At 45.1% G+C, this 21,278-nt stretch overlaps 1 protein-coding gene across 2 annotated transcripts in view; it reads right to left on the bottom strand.

Moving 5' to 3' along the window:
- The window catches only part of STX8 (syntaxin 8), a 240,663-nt gene that overhangs the window by 24,768 nt on the left and 194,617 nt on the right, over window positions 1–21,278 (bottom strand). The window contains exon 8 of one of the 2 annotated variants that reach the window (XM_060135642.1): window positions 3,760–3,889. The exons of the other annotated variant lie outside the window; for it this stretch is intronic. Coding sequence (XP_059991625.1) covers window positions 3,840–3,889 — 50 coding nt within the window. The 3' untranslated portion in view covers window positions 3,760–3,839. Of the gene's footprint in view, window positions 1–3,759; window positions 3,890–21,278 lie in introns of those variants that run through there. 2 annotated transcript variants of the gene reach the window in all.

Below are 21,278 nucleotides of genomic sequence, written 5' to 3'. Positions count from 1 at the left end.
AGAGCCTGCGAGCCACAACTACTGAAGCCCGCGTGCCTAGAGCCCGTGCTCCGCAACAAGAGAAGCCACCGCAATGAGAAGCCTGTGCACTGCAACGAAGAGTAGCCCCCGCTCGCCGCAACTAGAGAAAGCCCGCATGCAGCAATGCAGCCAAAAATAAAATAAATTTATAAAAAAAGAAAAAAAAGGAAGAAAGGTCAGCCAGAGGAAAGCTGTTTTCTCTATTCCACATGCCTCTGGCCAACTTCTCTGGCCAAGAAGAGCAGAGCTGAGATCCCCTGGCTCACCTATGGCAGCCTACCCAGGTAAACGAGAGATTCGGAGAGGAAATGCAGATTTGAATACATGAAATGAGAAAGTAGCTTTATAGAGATGAATCTGTCTTTCTTTACCCAAATAAAGAACTGCATGTTCCTAAGGGATGTCTAAGACACCAACCAGCACAGGCTGAAGCAAGAGAGCTTAGGTGCTTGATGTAGAAACTACTTAGGGGTGTCAGGGGATAAGGTAGTCCAGGAAATCAGACAGGTATCCTCAATAGGGAAAAAGGGGTGCACAGTCAGACCCCCAAATGGAACGTGACCCCGGGTGATCAGCATCTGAGAGAATGTATTTTATGAAGCTCACATGACTGCCTGTAGTAACTTCTAAACCCGCTGCCATCAAATAATATCTTTTACTCTGACAAGTTGTGGATAAAGAGAAATGACTTTTCTTAACTGAAGGAGGTTTTTTCCTTTCGATCAATAGTCAACCTTCTGTGTTTGAAACAGAATTCTCAGAGTTTTCATTTCATGGTGTTAAAGTGTAAACGCAAGAAAAGTATTCACCAGACCAGCTTCAAATGTAGAGCTTTTATAATGCATAGAATATACGCTTTTCACTTCCTAAGCTTCAACTGTACTCATCTTATAAAATTAAAAACGATGTTCTTAAGCAACTAGATGTTTCCCACAACTTCTGTCTGTAGGGGTTACGGTTCCTTTTATTTTCTGGAATTATTTTATTAATCCAACACAAAATTATTATCATCTATTCAGAAAAGTCTGATGGAAACTGCAACCTGAATAACATTCAAGGATTTTTCTTTTGAAGTGGAAAGCCAGCAATTACCGCACTGGAGAAGGCTATTTTACTATGGTGCATTTCCTCAGGAGAGGAAATGATTTTTGAGAATACTGAAGCCTTTTTTATTCTAAAGCAGGCTAGTAACACCTGTACACAATCTTTCTAGACAACAATAAGACTCTTCTGAGGTTTCGTGTCATGACCATTTAATTTAATAGCTCTGAGAGTTTAAACAGGACACTAATACCTCAGTTAACTGGCGCGATTGGTGAATTGGGGATTCCAGTTAACTTAGTTTTTCCATCAACTAATAGTAATAGTAACCCATTTATGCAAGGAAATTTCCTTGGCAGGATACAGGGGATCTGGACATCTCTTTTCAGGTATATACAATTCCGTGTTTTGTCTCGCAGGTTTACATTCTTTTAAAAGAAAAAGCAGCATTTTGCCACCCATAAATCTTCAAATTAAGAAACCAATAGTCAACCACATGTCAGAGGTCTCACAAAAAAAAAAAAAAAGGTTAACTGTGATAGTATTAGCTAAAGAAAATAAACTTAGAAGCTCACGGTTTACATACTGATGAAGTCGAAGACATCAGAAGATACGAGAGATGACAGGTATAGAAAAATTTTTTGCCTTTAAAAGCACAAAAAGGGATGCTTGCTTTTGAAGAATCATAGCAAACGAAACATACTTTTTGAAATAATTCGTGAAAAGAAAATAAATTTAAAGTTGCCCCTAATCTTTTAACCAGGAGAATAAGGACTGATTTTAGATCCTGACTTCAACTTAGCAGAATTAGAAAGCTTCAGAAGTTCTTAGAAATGGGACAGGTAAAAGTAACTTATGAAAATTTCCGATGTGACTTGCCTGGGGCCCAAAGACCCTGGGTCGTCCTCAGTCTTTTGCTGGTTTTGTTTTGAATTTTTTTTTTTTTTTTCCTGCATTGCATGGCTTGCAGGGTCTTAGTTTCCCAACCAGGGACTGAACCCGGACCTGGCACTGAAAGTACCGAGTCCTAACCACTGGACCGCCAGGGAATTCCCCATGCTGGTTTTATGTTTTAATTAACAGATGCAAAGTCTTTCAAAGGCACGGATGGGGCTTGGTTTCTTCCCTCTGATGGTTTCCAGCAGGCAACTTTGGCCTTAGGATTTGAAGTTTTCTGGAATACTAGGTTCCGTTCTCCCTGCTTCCCAGGCCCCACCCCTCTGGCGATCCTGATTCAGTGGTTCCGGGATGGGGCCCAGGAACTTGTATTTTTAGTAAGAGCATCATGTGACCCTTATCAAGGAAAACTGGAAAATATGGCCCTGGATAATAGGATTTGCCTAAGAACCTGGGAGGAGGTCGTTGGAGCTGGGAGGGATAAGCAGGTTCCCAGGCCCCAGGATCCGGAGAGCCAGCCAGGTTCAGGAAAGCATGGGGTTGGACTCAGAAATCTGCATTTTTAATGAGCACCTCAGGCAACATCTGGTCAACAGAAACATCTCTCTGGTTGCTAATAAGTTGCCAAACTTGGCTCTGGATGAACATAAAAAACAACCAGAATCAGGAGACACCAAAGTAACGATTCAAAGGGGGATATCGGGGACATCTCGGTCTCCCCGGGCCCAGGCTGCTCCCTGAGGCTCCTGATCTACCCCGATGGGCCATTTCTCAAAGGCCTGCCTCCAGGACCCAAGGTTCAGCCCAAGGCACTCTGGACCACAGGGTGCCCGCCTGTCCCTGGATGAGGCAGAGCGAGGACGCCTACCGGTGTACCTCTGGCACTCTGCAGCAGGAATCACCTTAGGGAAACACACGGTGGCAAACTCTCTCTCAGGAAGGTCGTGGCCTGGTTACATCACGCCTGTGAATTGCAAACGAGACCATTCCACGTACCATCGCCTGGTCATAAACGAACACCCTTGTTTACCACACATTCTGCCGAAATAAACCTGTCTTCACGTACAGTTGCTAAGGGATTTGTGCTTAGAAAAACAAACACTTTAAACACAAACAATACCTTCACATTTTCCCTTCAAAAGTGACTAACGTGCGCACTACTGAAAAGTTGCAACCAACTTCTTCTGTAATCCCCGCATCACCGTGCTTCACACGGGCCAATAACGATCCGGACCTCTTTGAGGATGCCAAGGGAAATGCCAGACCCAGGTAAGGCTTGGAAGTAAAAGTCAATAAATAAATAGGGCAAGATCATACGTGGGATGAAAAACTCCACTTGAATGCTTCCCCGTGAAGTCAGTTTATGTTTCATCCAAACGGCTGAACGTGAACTCCAAAAGTACCTTTGGCAGTTCAGCTGTCTTGATTTCAAACCTCTGCCCGTGTGGCTCACATCTGCAACTTAAATATTCGGTATGAAAACCAAGTTATTTAACCGTTAGCACAGGATTCTTCTCCGAAGGAGAGAAGGAAGGGGTGTTTGGGCCCACACACATATACTGATCTTTGACTCTAAATACCAGTGTACGACACGCAATTACTTTGGCTTCGGAAGACTATACTGTTTGCTCTATTGGGGTGGGGTGGGCAGTTACCAAAACAATCTTGTCTTGAACAGCGCCAGAGCTGAAGATTTTTATGTGCGTGAGCTGCAGGGTTTTTTAATGCATGTATAGTACAAATGGTTCTTTTTCATTTTGGAAAGAAAAAGAAAGCACTTAAAAAAAAAAAGGTTTGGTGGGGAGGCTTTGCAGCAGTATTTCACCTCAATACATCTTTCAAGTTTGATGGCTCGTAAGCTCGCGGCTTGGTTCTTGTCTTCAACCTTCAGACAACTGTAAGCTGTCCGCAGCAGCTGCGGAGGCCGAGTCTTTAAATGAAATAAAGAAATAATTGCTTCGGGGAACAAAGGGAAGGAGGAAAAAAAAAGCCCCGTTAACCGAACTACACTGTCCCTTGGGATTGTGCGCGGTATGCAGTCCTGATGAATATTGTTCAGCGTGCTAAGAAGGAATCCCCGAGCAATCCTGGAGAATCAGAAGAAGTGTGATGTGGGCGGAGGAGTGTGAGGTTCAGAGGCTCACCTGGGTTGAAATCTCTGCTCGGCTACTGACTAGCTAAGTGACCGTGACAAAGGGCCTTCGCCTCTGCGGGTTCCTGGTTCCCTATCTGCCTTATGGGAATAACACTACCGACCTCAGGGCTGTAATGAAGACTGTAGGGTGCGATTATGCGACACGCTGGTTCCGTTAAACACAGCAAATCAAACACCCGTGGTTACCTCTGCCCCTTCCCCGACTCCACCTCGAGGGGGACAAATGGTATAAACCCATAACCCAAAAGAATAGGGGAGAAAATGATATCCAAACAGACGTATCAATACAGTGTTGGAAGACAGAAAGCACAGGGGTAAATGATGGATGAGTGAGAGTAGGTGCTGAAACAAACAAACTGCGGGGGGGGGGGGGGAATCCAAGAGGGCTTTGGCTGTTGGGCCAGATCTTCGGCAAGGCTCAGGGATGGGAGGCACCAGGTACTTCTGAAAGCAGAGCCAAAAACAGGGGGGCTGCTTAAAGACTACACGAGGACCAATTACACCTCAGACCTCCTCCATTGCCCCACACAACCAGCCACGCTACCTGTGCACTGTCTTCTCAGGAAAGAGGGTCAGTGGAGGAATGGGACCAGAGGAGTTCTGAACATGGGGCAACAGGTGCAGAATTAGGAAGGGATAAGGTGAGAGGCTGAAAATAGGAGACTAAATACACATTCTCACATGGGATGGTGAGTTTGCTGCCCCCTCCTGCATTAGGCTCCCAAATGCTAGCAGCTACGCCTCTATTCTCCAGGCAGGAGACCACAGGACCCCTTCTCAGCAGAAAGGGACTAACCAAAGAGAAAAGGCCTACAGACACTAGCATTTGGGGCCCCCAATAAAATGACTAGGTCCTTCCTGTCTGATAATCGCTTGTGAAACCTACAACTCAACACATCCTACCCATGCATATAAAACTTTCAGATGTCTCCTTAGTGCTTCATTCTTAAAAAATTAATGGGTAGCCAAGCATCACTGGATATTTGACCAAAAAGAAGAAACCCCCCCAATCATACCCCCCCACAAAAAAGAATTCAGCAAAAAGATACAATGCAAAGAAGAAAACTTCAAAGAAACACTAATATGCTTAGAGATATAAAATGTTTTGTATCTATAAAACTAGAACAGAATAACTTTTTTTTTAAAATTTATTTTTGGGTGCATTGGGTCTTTGTTGCTGTGCACTGGCTTTCTCTAGTTGTGGCGAGCGGGGGCTACTCTTCATTGCGGTGCACGGGCTTCTCATCGCGGTGGCTTCTCTTGCTGCGGAGCATGGGCTCTAGGTGTGCAGGCTTCAGTAGTTGTGGCATGTGGGCTCAGTCGTTGTGGCGCACAGGCTTAGTTGCTCTGCAGCATGTGGGATCTTCCCGGACCAGGGCTCGAACCCATTTCCCCTGCACTGGCAGGCTGATTCTTAACCACTGCGCCACGAGAGAAGTCCCCAGAATAACTTTTAAAAATCAGAAAACTTGGGCTTCCCTGGTGGCGCAGTGGTTGAGAGGCCGCCTGCCTATGCAGGGGACACGGGTTCGTGTCCCGGTCCGGGAAGATCCCACATGCCGCAGAGCGGCTGGGCCCGTGAGCCATGGCCGCTGAGCCTGCGCGTCCGGAGCCTGTGCTCCGCAGTGGGAGAGGCCACAACAGTGAGAGGCCCGCGTACCAGAAAAAAAAACAAAAAAAAAAAATCAGAAAACTTGAGAGTTTAAAAATAAGACAGCAGCAATAAAGAAAATCAATGGGAGGATTTGAAGATGCAACTGAAGAAATGTCCCCCAAATGAACAAAAAGACGGAGGAAAAACAGGAGAGAAAATAATAAGGAAGTGAGAGGACTAAACCAGAAAGTCCAATTTCCAACTAAGGAATGTACCATAAGAAAAGAAGAGAGAAAACAGAGGGGGTAATTATCAAAGCTTTAATGTAAGGAAAAATGCCCAGAACTGAAGGAAATGAATTCCAGACTGAAGGGTCTACAAAGTACCCAACACAATAGTGTAGGGTGAGGGGAGAAGTTACTAGATGGTTTCTCTTTTGAAATTTAGACTATTGAAGCTGAAGGGAAGCTCTCTCAAAAGCAAAGCAGGACAGATAAAAAAGTTCGGGAATCAAAATGGCACTGGACTTCTCAATATCAACAAGGAAAGCTAGAAGACGATGAAAAATGCCTTCAAAATTCTGATCACAAATTGTTTCCAACCTAAAATTCTATATATGCAATCACTCTGCTGCAAGTAGGATAAAGATATTTTTCAGCTCCAGGAGGACTTCAGGAGGGCCGACCCCCAAGGAAAACATTATAAAGACAGAGCATTTCATGTGCTTTTCACCATACCCACAGGAATTTCTTAGCTCTGAACTACCTTAGGGCAAGAATTATGATAAGCAAAGGGAAACAAACGACAGTAAGTTTAGGAAGAACAAACTACTGTGTAAGAAAGGAAATCTGACTCTAGTAAGCTACATGGCTCAGCTAAAAGTATTGATAGAGTCAAGATGAAAATGCTGAGTAACGACTTAACCATTGTGATTTGACTCCATTGGTCGCATAGAGGGAAAGCGTAAGTGTAAGGTCTTCCACAGCAGGAAGTTAACAGATAACACCCGACACTGCAATCGACTCAAGTCATACTAGTATAAGCACATTGTTTAGAAATAAGAAAGTAAAATCCCCAAGAAACAAGTGAGAGAGCTGAAAGTACTTTCCTCAGAAGAGTGGGAAGCCCAGCAGGGCGGGCAATGCGGGGTCTCCTCTCCTGCTGTGAAATGCACCCTGTACCACTATTTGTCTTTGTAAACTACGCTTAGGTGCTGTTTTGACTCATCGCCAGGCCGGAGTCTGTGTTAAATGCCTCCCACTGTGGCCTGGCAGGGGGATCGAGGGCAGGTGCGGATGCACCGGGGATGAGTGTCACCGGCATCTGGACCACATGGAATAAGCAGGTATCGGGGGCGAGAGAGAGAAGAGGAACACAGGTCCGTGACAGCCTCCCCTGGGCTGCTCAGCCACCACACGTGTGCCTGTGCGCACAGATCCACATACGTCTCTAAAACCACAATAATCTAACACCACACACGTCACAACACGAGCCTCCCAAGTGCAACCCAACCTGCATTCAATTCCTTCCCAAAGGGAGAAAACTCTCAAATCACATCTTGCTACTGTGCACAGAGGAGCAGTCGTGGAAGCTCTGCTCTACGAGTCCCGGATTTCTGGTTGACGGGCATCTTCTCAGTCTAGGCCGTACACAGTTCTCCATATTGTGACTTGTAATTAATCACCTCCCATACGTCCAACGTATACTTGTAGATAAACACCTTGACCGTCTACCGAAAGCTCCCATTTGGGAAAGGGGAGATGGGGAACAGTGCAGAACACACACCCTTGTCAGGCTGTGCTAACTCTTCCTGGGCATCCCTCTCTAGGGTCCTCTGCTGCGGAGGTTCGGGGGGTTTCCCCACTTTACCTGAGATCTCAGGAAGGAGATGCTACACGGTGTGGTGGGTATGGAAACAAATTCCAGGAAGATGTGAGGATTTCGTCAGATCTAAGTTATCAACCGAATGGAAGAGTTTCTGTGTGTTCTGTAAAGTCACGGTTGAATTATATGCTCCGGTTACTGTGATAAATATTCCGTACCAGGAGCAAGCTTGCCTTTCTTGGAAAAAGTCTGTTTCTTTTCTATTAGATGGCGTCCATGTGTCACACATCCTGTCTCCCTTTTTGTGTTGGTTTCCCCGGATTCTGGTCCTGGTGCTAAATTTGAGGCTCCAACATGGTCTTTGTTTATCAATCTGATATATCCTATTTATATTCTCGCCTACATTTGCACATTTTTAATTTCTTCTTTAGCAGCTTTGAGATTTCACACAGCTGCGTACACCATTTTATCGTAAGCCACTCCACATCTTCTTTGGAACAGAGGTTACAAATTACACATAAAATCTATCCTGGGACAGAAGCTGGGCTATCTTTGTTCGAGTTTGCTCTGCGAGATTCTTAGATTCCAAGGTGGGGAAGAAATTAGGCTTTGGATCGTCTGCGAGCCTTGCCAGCCGGTCTTAACTGCTCACTCTTTTGCTATTTTATCCCCAAGTCTTGGTCTGCAGGCCAATCTCTGAACTTATCCACCTCTTTAAACTGTTGTGTATATTATGCTGTTGTCTCCAAGGAAGAGTTCTTTTTGAAATCCTCCAGCCTTGCCTTAGTTGAACTCAGGGGAAGCAGGGTTGTTTTGCTCACATGTCCACGTGTTCCTGAGTGCTGGGTGCTGCCAGCTGAGCAGACCAGAACCAGAATCCGGGAACGGGCCTTAGAGCTGGGGGCAGAGGCAGTGTGAATCCAGGAGCTGCAGGACCAGGCCAGCGGGGGGTGGAGGCTGCCCCTGCCCACTGGGCAATCCCGCTACGGAGTCAAAGGAGAACATCAGACAAATAACTGGGCACGGATCGTGAATCTTAGAAGGGTAAGAGCAAAAAGCATCTTGACAGTCAGCGACACACTCTCACCCTCGGTGCCCAGTGCTGGGGCTTCCGTGTTAACTGGCTTTGAGACCTGCCCCGTGGCTTAGGTGTGTCACCACCGTGTGGCGGAAGAGAGACTCACAGGCGCGCAGGACAGAGACGGATCCTGGTTTAGAGATTTCAGAACGCTTGCCCAAGCCGTGGCTCCGGACGAAAATAGAGTCTGTTTATTCAACTTGTCTCTTTCATAACACAACACAGACTTCAGAAAGATAATCACATAGCAGACACAATAAAGAGAAGGCACTCAGAGGGTTCTCGAGCTACCTGCGAAGGCTAAGCTCTTTGTACTTTATGCTGAAGCCTACAGGAAGAAGTTTCCTCCTCCCATCCCCAGCCAGAAAGAATCCCCCCCACTTCTTAACTTGGCCACTGAACCCCTTGGGAGCACAGTTCTCACTGCTGGCTTCAGCTGACCAGGGCTTGCAAAATCATCACGCGTAACTTACCCCAAGCTGGTCTGGAAAAGGCAGAATTTCCTTCTGAGCCAGCAAAGCTTCCCCTCGCTGGCCACCCTCGGACTTTTTTTTTTTTTTTTCCCCAGAATTCTCTCCTCAGTTCCTATGTCCCAAATCCTCGGACACCGCTAGGTATTCAAAGGTCACACCGCCCCCCCCCCGCCCCTCTCCCCAAGCACATGGCCTTACCCTTGGCCAGCAAGCTAACTCTTTGGAGACTATTTTCAAGACAGATGAAAGTAATCCGACACAGAGTGGAATCAAACATGAATGTCTGATAGCTTTCACGTTGAGTACTGGTGGGTTAAGCAAACTCACATTCAATTCCCCAACATCACTGGATTGAGTCAAATCCCTAAATAACCGTTGGGGGACAGTAGCCACAGGCCTCCATGTCTACGGGACAGAAGGGGGAAAATAACAAGGAACAGTCAGCACCTGTTACATGACAAGCCTTGTTCCAAGGGCTACACGTTTAACTCATTTAATTCCCCACAAATCTCCCAGTATTAGGGTATCATTAATATCCTCGGTTTCCAGGTAGGAAACCGAATACAGGAATACCTAAGGTCCCAGAGCTGAGGTCAAACCCAGGAAGAGACCACAGAACCTTCACCCATAAGCACCACGTTGCACCGTCTCCCAGGGAAGGCGTCCACTACTCTCTACTCAGCGTAGGAAGCCTTCACAGGAGGCCTGGAATTACAGGGACTCTTGTCAAAAACGAGAGCATGAAAACCTGGGCATGGGAGAAGGATGGTTTATGGTTGAGGCAGCTTCGGAGAATTCTCAGCAGCCCGCGATATAACTGCAGTGAGACAGGAGACGTGAGAAGCTCCGGCAATCCACCCCAAAAATGTTCTTATAAAAATAAAACATTAGGATTATTTTGAAATGAATACTGCACTTTCTACTTCACCTATATTATCCATTTTGAGCTCTGCGGTCACTCCAGGATGTCATGTTTAACTCTTTAATTTGTCACAGCCTCTTGTTGCAAGTCTTTTGTCTGACAGACGAAGATCACGTGGCCAAGCTGGACCAGGGTTTGGTCTTCTGACATCTAGTGCAGCGCGCTATTGGCCACTATGGCTCACTGACCTGACCCCAGGGCCAGCAAAGAACTGTGAGTGAGGGGCTGACATAACACAAGAAACAAGGGCCCAGAACTCCAACTGGAGGGCCTAGGGGTGTGACAGGAGAAAGGGGAGGAGAGCTCAGTTTTTTGCTACGTGCAAACTCTCTGCTGGGCCCTATGGCTCAGGAGAGCCAGAGGTAGAACAGGATCCCTGAAAGAGAGGACTCCTGGGTGGAAGGGCAGCCGCTGCTTCTCCATCCTGGTCAGATGGTGGCGGAACATCTGAAGGCCAATGTTTTGTAAATAAGAGTTTCAGCAGTTTCATGCTCTTTAGAACAGACGCCAAGGAGCAGACTGGAAACATTGCACTGCTCCTTAAAGACTTCTTGGGGCAGGCAGGATGCATGGCAAAGGACTCCTAAAAGGCATGGATGGAGGGAATGTGGGGTACCTCAGTGAGGAGGGCTCAGGGGGAACTGGGGGGCCAGGGAATGTGTGGGTAGTGGTGGTATGGGCTGAATTGTGTCACACACCCTTGTTCACATGTTGAAACCCTAACCCCCAACGTGACCATATTTGGAGATCGGGCCAAATTAAGAAGATAATTAGGGTTCAGTGAGGTCATAGGGTGGGGCCCTCATCTCATAGGGCTGACGTCCTTAGAAGAAGAGGACTTTGCTCTCTCTCTCCCCGCTCGCTCACAGAGGACAGGCCACGTGAAGACACAGCAGGAAGGCAGCTGTCTGCAACTCTAGAAGAGAGCCCTCACCAGGCACCAACTCTGCTGGCATCCTGACCTCGGACTTCCTGTCTCCAGAAGCATGAGACCATACACTTTGGTTGTCTAAGCCACCCAGTCTGTGGAGTTTTGTCACGGCAGCCCAAGCAGACTGATACAGGGAGCCTTGACCTTGCCACGCCCTGGCCCTCGGCCAGCACTTATTCACCTTTCAACACTCAAGAGTTACCTCTTCTGTGAGGTCTTGCTCCTCTACCCTGGCCACTTCCTCCCCTTGATGTGCGCCCTACCTAAATTGATTTCATCTTAGAACCCGTAACATTTTATTGACTTAATTTTTTTTTTTTAAGTCTGTCTGCCCCTACTAGACTCTGAACCCCTTGAAAGAAGAGACATTTCTTAGGTAACGAAGAAATGACCAAATGAAGGATTAGCTGTCTTTGGGGGACTAAGGAAAGCAACCAAGTAAGATGCGTGGATTACGGGGCTAAACTGTGTTAACCTCTCTTTCCCCTCATCTGGGGCAAACCCCCGTCCCACCCATGCCAGAGTGAAGGCAGGAGAGGGATTCTGTGATGGAGATAAGAGGATTCTAAGGAGGGTGCTCCCGGGAGGAGTGGAGAGAGCTGGAGTAGATGGGTGGGTGGTGGGAGGTCCTGCTGCTTTAAGACCAGCCCAGCTCCTTCCCAGAGAAAAGTCTACTTTGAGTGGGGCAAATCTGAAGAGTTTAGGGGAAAAAAATATTGCCTGGAAAGAAACCAGCCCTCAGGGAGGCACCTCTGGCTTCCAGAAAGTGCTGATGTTAATAAGTATACAGGACCAGGGGCATGGTGGTCTCTAAGAACCAAAGGAGACTTACTTCAAAACCTCATCCAAAAAGGGAGTGGAAAGTTCCAAAAATGGTTAGGTTCACCGTGATTGTAACTATGGAAAAGAGTGTACGCTTGTGGAAGACAGTAAGTAAAAATTATATAAATTGTGGGGGAAAAAAAGATTAGCTGTGTGAGAGCAGGCAGATAGCAGTTATTTGCGTGAACTATTTACCAGGTGGCATGATTACCACCTACAATGAAATGTGAAGGGTGGTGGAGGGTAGGGGCTGAGTGGACTCCAAAGTGAGATGTGGGGGCTGAACCCTGCTTCTGCAAACACCACTTAGGCGACCTTGGGAAAGTTACTTCACTTCTCTGGGCTGAAATGGCCTCCTTTTTTTAAACACGAATTCTGCTGAAGTATAACATATACAGAAAAATACCCAAGTTGTTAAGCACTCACTGAATTTTCTAGTTGTCCTAGCTTGTCAGTGGGGGATAATAACAGTATCTGTCACGCAGGGTAGGTGTGAGGGTTTAATGACAAAACACTCCTGCAGCACGCAGCCAGGTGCCCGGGACACAGAGAGCCTCCACAGCGCCAGCTCTCCTTCGGTTATGGGCGCCTCGCTCACCGGAATTCTACCCTTGATTCAGAGATGCTCAAACCTTGTATCATTTTTCATACCGCTTGATAGTATATACCTGGACGTAAGGGGGGCAAAGTGAATACTGCTTCCAATACGCCTGTCAGTAGAGAAATTCACCAGCAGAACTGAGCACCAGAATCTCACTCCTGCCACCCTACCTGCCACTCCAGTTTAGTGGAGGGATTCTTCAGCTGCTTAAAATGTCAAGCAAGCTGAGAGCTATAAACGGCACTAAAGGAGGCAATGGAATAGGCTTGGAACATCCTCCTCGGTTGGTATGTGTGTGAGAGAGGAAAACCCTTTCAATTTCAGCACACGTGACTTCTCAGCCCCGCAGAGCAAGGCTTCCAGTGCCGGGCAAGGTACTCAGCCACGCCTACTAGCAGGGAGGTGATCAGAGACACCTTCCGAAGGAAGGACCACTGGGACCCCAGTGTATGTTCAGAAGCATCCCTATCGACAAAGCCACCTTCACGCCCCTAACAAGGCCAGGGCGAAGGGTCACCCGACCGTGGAGAGGCTGATGAGTAAAGAGTCCTTTCTGCTCTCAGCTGTCTTCTCGGCCCAGGTCAGGGTACCCGAAATCCCACCACCAGAGGGTTGTGGTTTATGTCATGGTCATTCTCTCACTCTGCTCCCATCTGAACTAGGAAAACACTTTCCGTCCCCACAATCTGAGCGTGAATGAACTCAGAGGAGTCCTGTGCTCTAGAGCAGAAGAGGGTGGACAGCTCAGGCTGAAACGGCTGACAGGAGCGTCTGTGGGTGAGTGGAGGGGTGTGGGGACTGGCTGGATGCAGGAGAGGAACCTCCTGCTCTGTCCTTGGCCCTGGGCCAGCCCTGGAACCCATGGTCACAGGAGAGTATCTGGCCGTGGAAAGGCGGGTGGAGCAACGGACACAGCTTTTCCTAAGTGCCTTTCCGACATCTCCCTCACCCCGCCCCACTCCTGCCATTTTTTCCTTCTAAGTACCTCTCTGTGAGCAGACATACTTCTGTTTATCAACTTAAAAAAACCAAAAAGCCCCCCAAGCCTCAATGGCACCCATCCCTGCAAACATCTCTCTGCCACTCCTCTGAAGATCCAGGTCCTTCTCAGGAGCGAGGGCAGATGCGGCTTAAGAGAAAGATGCTTGCCGGGAATTTACAGCCTGTGACCAATTAGCCAGATGGGCTCACCTCCCCACCTGGTTTTCTCTCTGGTCCGTGTTTTGAGAGCTCTCTCCTACTTTCATTCGCTCCCCATTAGCTGAAGAAAGTCACCTCCCTTGGGCCTGGGGGTTCACTGTCTGAGACCACCTTGCGTTCACATCTGCACTGGGACTTCAGGTGGCCTGGTGGCCGGGAAGGGCTTTCTCCGATGTGCGTTTCAGAACAGGCCCCGTGACCTTTTCTCCTGGATTCAGAATCTCACCAGGGTTGTCCACATTTTCCTGATCTCCAACTTGAGGCCGGGGCAAATGTGGTTACATGATTAATTCCAAACATATGCTCCACAGAAATGCGGAATCTTACCATATCTGCCCTTCCTTTACAACGGAGGAACTGAGTTTTAGCTGCGAACCCCCCCAGGGTTTGGGAAGAGGAGGGGGGCTGCGCGTTTCTGTATTCATTCTTAACGCTGTTTAACACTGATTATACTACTTCTGCTTCCAGTCAGTGGAGCAGGGTTACTTCTCTTTCTAGAAGCCCTCCTTTCAAGTTCTTTGTTGCCCGGAATGTAATGTAAACTCCTTTACTTTGCCAACACCTGGAGATGAAGAGACCCCGAAGTGGTTATCTAGTTGAGAACTTTGAACCCAGGCATGGTATGAACATCAACCGCAGAAGATAAACATTTATCCTGCCTATTTTTACAAACTTCCAGAGTTGAAAAGTCCCCAATGGTTTCAAGAGCCAAAGAAATGAGACCTGACATGTATTTACAAAGGCATTTTCATGTATTACACATCCGCTTTCCTTTTCAATCATGGGTTTACTTTCCCAAGAAAGCACCGTGTGTAAATGCAAAACAAAATCACAAATGTCAGGTTTTCTGACCGGCATTTATTTCCCAGGCAAACACTTTTTGAACTGACATTTCCTCTCCATCTCTTTATCCCTCCTTTGGCTAGGGTGATCAGTACATGCTGTCCGGCTCAAGTCAGCTCCAGCATCTTTGAAACTTTTGTCCAACTTCAGGTTCTTATTACTATTCCACAGATACCTTTGTTTAAAACCCACATTATCCACCCCCCCCCCCACTCAACGGTGTGCAGTAGCTAAAGCTCTTCACCAACCAACCCCCAAGTTTTTTTGTCTACTTGTAATTTCATACTGGATCTTTTCCATCTTCTTTCTGCTCTTTTCATTTTGGCAAACTTATTCCCTGACTCGTATTGAAGAATGACAAACTTAAATGTCTAATACCCTTCTTTGGTTGGAAAAGACTAATATAAGTAGTGGTGGGTGGGTCTAATAAGTAGTAGCCTTCAGGGTCTAATGCAACCCCACAGCACCTCGTGCACAGCGGATACACAAAATAATCTGAGTGACGTTAAGACTATCATGTATTAGCTCTCTGGATACCTCATTCAGAGTTCCCTGGGTTGTATAAAAATTGTTCAGGGAGAAAGCTTTAAAAATTTGGGGTCAACACGGGATCATATTGAAAGCCCAGGATAGATGATAAAATAATACTGAAGAAAACATATAAATTAAGGTGATTCCCTTTCACTGGGCAGAATTTTCCTAGCTATTCTCACCACGTTATGTCTGTTTTTCCAGACAAACTTGAGAATCGTGATGTCAAGGAGCCCCAAAACTCCCTTTGGAATTCTGAATCAAATTATGTGGAATTTATATATCGACTTGGGGGAAAAGCTACATCTGCAATTTAATTTAAGCCAACCGATGTGGGACTACAGCTATTCCTCCATTTATTCAAATCTTCTCGGTCTGTAGCTATCATTTTTCCTGCCTAGCAAGAGTCACCCCAACCAACCTCTACACCCTTCAGAGAAAACAGCCTGCCTGTGCTCTCTGGACCATGGACTAAGCCAGACATAATAACCCATGTTTCGGGGACAGATACAGACTAGATCAAAGAGAAACTTTCCCCACGACTTTCCTCATCGTTCTAAGGAAGGAACGCTTCCACAGAGCGAGAAGGACTTGAATGTGGGGCTTGGTGCTCATGTTCTCCGCCAGGAGGAAAAAGCCACTCTGTGGCTGGAAAGATGAAGCCAAAACAGAGATGAAGGAGGGGTGGGATGCAGCCCCATCACTAATCCGAATGGTGGCTTTCTGTGTGTTAGAAACAAGTGCTCCTTCCTATGACAACATGCCATAAATCTGCTGTCCTAAATAAATCTGTGACGACTGCCTATGAATTGCAAGCCCGGAGGTTTAGACTTGCTCAGTGCACGCTCTGAACAACTGAACCTTGCAGTCCTAACGGAAAGAGTCCTGGGAGCTTTGAGAATCATGTGCTATACTGCTTAAGGCCTCAGAGCTGACCTGATTCCTACAGTACTTCCTTTGGATTGTGACTTCCCCCAATTAGAATTATAATACCTCCTCCCCTTTTGCTTAAGCTAGTTAGAGTTAGGTGTTGAACCTTAGTAATGTTTTATAGTTTTCTTCATAGGTTCTACTTCTCGTTGAGTTTTTGTTAATGTGACCTTTTCTCTGTTCTCTGACATTTTCTAACTGGTTATGGGTGCTGTATGAGAAAATAACTTTGGCATATTTATTTTATAATGGGCAAAGGGCTTGGCTTTCTTTTTAGTTTTCCAGTTCATTCTCTTGAAGGTTCCACGTAGAAGACTGTAAATACTCACAAACATGATGGTCATTTAAATTTCTCCTTATAGCTAATTTGCATACTGCAGAGGTTAGGTCTTCAAAATTAATGACGTGTATCAGCAGTGAGAGGCGACATTCTGATTTTATCAGCGACCAGACCTTCTAATTTTTTATCCTTTAGCAAAACGGTAGCCTTTAGCTTGTGATGGTTATTATTTAGCAGGATAATGAAGTACCCTTTAATTTATAGTTTGAAGAGCTGCTTTTTAAAAAATCTGCGAACAGACACTGAGTTCTACTAAATGCCTTCTTAGAGTCTACTAAGGTAATCATATGGCTTTTCTCCATTTATTAACGTGATGAATCATGTTAATATATTTCCTAATACTAACCTCTCTTTGCATTCTTGAGATTAACTTGTCTTGGGCACGTCGCTTCGCTCTCTTAGTAGAGAACTGGATTCAATTTGCTTGTGTTTTACTTCGGGTTTTTCTTTTTAGGATAATTATACTCATAAGCAAGACTGACCAACGGAATTGTGAGTATACGGTATCTTCGTTGGGTTTTGACATCAGAGTTATTTTAACTTCATAAAGTGAAACGGGAAGCTTTCCTTCTTTTCCGTATTCTTAAACAGGTTACCTAACATGAAAGTTATTTCTCCTGAGAAGTTGGAAAGAATGTGCCTACAAAACTGCCTAGCATCTTTCAGGAGATATGCTTTTTCTCTTCTGCCATTACACATGACATACATTTACCTATTTAATTAGCCTTTTCAAATAGACAGGTTTGATATTAACAAATTTACTATTTATATGTTTTCTAATGCACTGAATGGTCACGCTCCTTAAAAGCTATCAATTAGCCTTTTTCTTTTTTTTTTTTAAACCTCTTTATTGGAGTATAATTGCTTTACAATGGTGTGTTAGTTTCTGCTTTATAACAAAGTGAATCAGTTATACGTATACATATGTCCCCATATCTCTTCCCTCTTGCATCTCCCTCCCTCCCACCCTCCCTATCCCACCCCTCTAGGTGGTCACAAAGCACCCAGCTGATCTCCCTGTGCTATTCAATTAGCCTTTTCTGACTGAGGATTATTATGTTTACATTCTCCATGCTGTTGTATCTCATCTGACCTATTCTAATACTAATCTCTAAAGAAAAAAGACTTGGTAAGTACTGTACCTTCTCTGTCTTCACCCATTTTTATAGTGCATTTATACCACTCTGTCAATATTCTATATCCCTTTCCCCCCACCAACAGTGCTGGCAGTGCTGATTTTTCTGCTGTTCACAAGATTCCCTTATAGGTTTGATTTTACAGGTCTGCTTTTCAAGGAATTTATTCACACCCACCCAACTTAATCCTGAAAATTAGGTGGTAGGAATTACTTAACAGTTCTCTATTAAAATAGCTGTAATAATACATATTTATATGTTTCGAGGTAACGCACATGCAGTAGTTAAAGAGATAAATGCTTATTCCTAATTTGTTAACTTTTAGCAAGCCATTACAAGGAAGGGATGAACTCAGGCAAGAACTGGCCAATTTACGAGCAGACACAGAAGGAAAAAGTCTAGAAAACTGGATGGAAAAGCCAAGTACTGCTGTACCTCAAACAGCAGGAGATGAGGCCGGGGGTGTTCAGAAACTTTCTTTCCCATGAAGCCAAAGAAAGGGGCTGAGCCCCATGGCAGAGACAATGTTTACTGTCCTCCCTCCTAAATCTATCATTTCAGCTAACCCCAAAGCAGCTGCTTTTCAAATGGGGAAGACCGTACGAGTCTAGTTGGAAGTCAGAAGATCAGCCACGGACTTCCCTGGTGGCGCAGTGGTTAAGAATCTGCCTGCCAATGCAGGGGACACGGGTTCGAGCCTTGGTCCGGGAAGATCCCACATGCTGCGGAGCAACTAAGCCCGTGAGCCACAACTACTGAGCCTGTACTCTAGAACCAACGAGCCACAACTACTGAAGCCCGCGTGCCCTAGAGCCCGTGCTCCACCAGAGAAGGCACCTCAGTGAGAAGCCCACACACCGCAATGAAGAGTAGACCCCATTCACTGCAACTAGAGAAAGCCCACGTGCAGCAACAAAGACCCAATGCAGCCAAAAAAATAAATAAATAAACAAGTAAATTTATTTAAAAAAGAAAATCAGCCAGAACTATGTACAGAAGTGGAACTCGGATGTGGTTCCTGGCACACTGAACGAGAGTCCCATCAATTTTGAAACAAACCATAATCCTGGGAAGGAGACAGTTGGGGGAGAGACAAATAGCTTGTGTTTTAGTTTCGAGGTCAGAAGACCACAGGGAGCCACCTCGAACCTACTGGAGAAGACTCTCCATCACTGGCCTTTGAGAAAGCCTGGTCTTTGAGTTGGATGCAGTAACTGAATGGGGTCTGGGGTTGTCTCCTTGGGGGGAGGGTGTGTCCTCTGTGTGGACAACAGATGGCTGTGGACATGTGGGTGGCCAGGCTGCAGGGCGACTGCTAGATCAGCCCATCAGAAGTCACTTTCCTTTTCTTCAATAGTAACAGAGTACATTTCCCAGGTAGGTGGGCATCAGCTAAATTCTCACTAATGGAAAACGAGTAGAAGTGATGGGTCCCATTTCCAGGCCTGAAATTAGTGATGCGTGTTAATGCTCTTTTCTCCTTCTGAAGTGTAGCCTGATGTGCCCATGACCTTGCTTTGACCACATGGGTGAGGATCCATGCAGCATAGGGGAGACAAGACAGAGGGAGGGGGCCGAGAATGACCCCATGAAAAGAAAACACCACTAGGGACAGAATTCAGATCAGTGATTGGGAGTGGGGTGTGGGGGAGGACTGACCACTGAGAAGTATGCGGGAACTATTTGGAGTGGTGGGAATATTTGGTATTTTGATTGTGATGGTGGTTACACAGCTATATTATGTTTGTCAAAACTCATAGAACTGGTCACATAAAACTGTTTAATTTTAACGTAAGTTAAGCCTCAATATAATTGACTAAAAAACAGAAAACAAACAAAAAGCCAAACAAAAACAAAAACAAAAGAAGAATGACCCAATGGAGAAGAGACCTCCCTTTCTAAGCTAGACTGCTCAACTCAGGGGCTGTTTCATGAAACAGAAACACAGTTCTATGTTGTATAAGCCACTATATTCTTCCAATACGGTTGTCTAGTAGCTTTACTTCGTGTGTGTGTGCATGTGTACCCGTATATCATATACATATAAAAATATGAACATTGGTAAATAATAGAATTAGGGTTATTTCATTTTCTAAGTTTTGTTCATCTTATTTATTCAGTAAATATGTATTAATTCTTTCAAACATATTAATTTTACAACATGTAAAATAAGATATATATATAAATTCTGTGACATTCCTTAAAATATTTCTAGCCAGGGGCTTCCCTGGTGGCGCAGTGGTTGGGAGTCCGCCTGCCGATGCAGGGGACACAGGTTCGTGCCCCGGTCCGGAAAGATACCACATGCCGTGGAGCAGCCGGGCCCGTGAGCCATGGCCGCTGAGCCTGCGCGTCGGGAGCCTGTGCTCCGCAACGCGAGAGGCCACAACAGTGAGAGGTCCGCGTACCGCAAAAAAAAAAAAAAAATATATATATATATATATATAGCACCAAAAAGTTAAAATAAATTGCTAGGATTTAAAATTAATCTTCCAAGTTAGTATATGATCATGATGACCTCCATAATCAGTAGGATTAAGGACGGACTTATTAAATAAATGGTTTTGAAACAACTGAGTAGCCATCTGGAAAAAGAAAAAGTTAAACCTATACCTCTTAACAGGATAAACCAGAGGATCAAAAGTTTAAATGCAACAAACAAAACCATTAAAGTTCTAGGAAAAAAATCCATAGAATTCCTTCATGTCACTGGAGTGAAGATAACCTTACCAAGACTCAAAATATAAATGTCATAAAAGATTGATATTTAGTTACATAAAAATTAGAAACTTTTACAGTGGCAAAAAAATCCTAAGCAAAGTCAAAAGACAAATAAATTAGGGAAAATATTTGAAACTCATTATCACAAAAGATTCTTTTCCCTAATGCATAAAGGGCTCCTTAAAATTGATAAGAAACAGACCAGCAATAGAAAAATGCACCAAATCATCAACAGACTGTCAGAAGAAAAAGAAATACAACCGTAGTTAAAATATATCAAAATATGTTGTTTCACTCATAAGAAAAATACACAATAAAGCTGTTAGGTTGAACCATATGAAATTACTGATGGACTACCATTTCTGACCTACACAAGTTGCAGTTTCACGTTGTTCAACCTAACACAATGAATTTGTTTTCCCCCAGTCGATCAGATTGGCAAAATTCCAAAAGTTGAGCAAAATTCCAAAACACACGCTTTCAGCAAGGCTGTGGGTAAATGCTCTCGTACAACACTGCCGGAAAGACTGAACCACACAGTCCTTACAGATATACCTATACACAAATAAAACGATGTATGTGTTAGGTGCACTAGACATTGGGGGAACTAGGGATATCCCATATATATATTTTTCTTCATATTTGCTTGTACCTGCAGAAAGACACACTAGGAGGAGACATGGGAAGAAGCAGGTGAAAGTGGTTACCTCTGTGGGGAAGTGGGGAGTGAAGCAGATGGAAGAGTGAAATTTCTAACGGTACACCTTGTTCATTGTACTGGTGGTTAAAATATATATTCAAAAGAAAAAGTAAATTGAAAGTTAAAAAGTAAAATTGCAGGTAGGTATTTGGAAAAGTTGACCTTTATAAAAACAACTCATTTGACACGGTCCTAAATAATCAATGTCACTACAATATATAATTCTGAACTTAACAAAGATCTTTACCACTACCAACAAAGTGAAAAAAAACCATGAGTCTAAATTCCCTCAGCAGGCTGGTTATTTTCCACTTGCCTCTCTGGATCCCTTTCCCACCTCTTCTCTGCACTCTGGATTGTGGGGTTGGGGGAGCTGATCTCCACATACCACATCACCTGGGCTCTCCTGTCTTCTGGCTTCCTGTTGGGTTTGGCCGACGGAGGCACTGGCTGGATCCGAGGTCGGGGGAGACAGAGGCTGGCGTATTTCTCCTGGCTTCAGCACTGCGGTTCTGGCA

This window comes from Lagenorhynchus albirostris, chromosome 20 (assembly GCF_949774975.1).
Source record: "Lagenorhynchus albirostris chromosome 20, mLagAlb1.1, whole genome shotgun sequence".
Classification (NCBI taxonomy): domain Eukaryota; kingdom Metazoa; phylum Chordata; class Mammalia; order Artiodactyla; family Delphinidae; genus Lagenorhynchus; species Lagenorhynchus albirostris.
The sequence above is the reverse complement of the archived record's forward strand: the minus strand, read 5'-3'. Positions and strand labels throughout refer to the sequence as shown.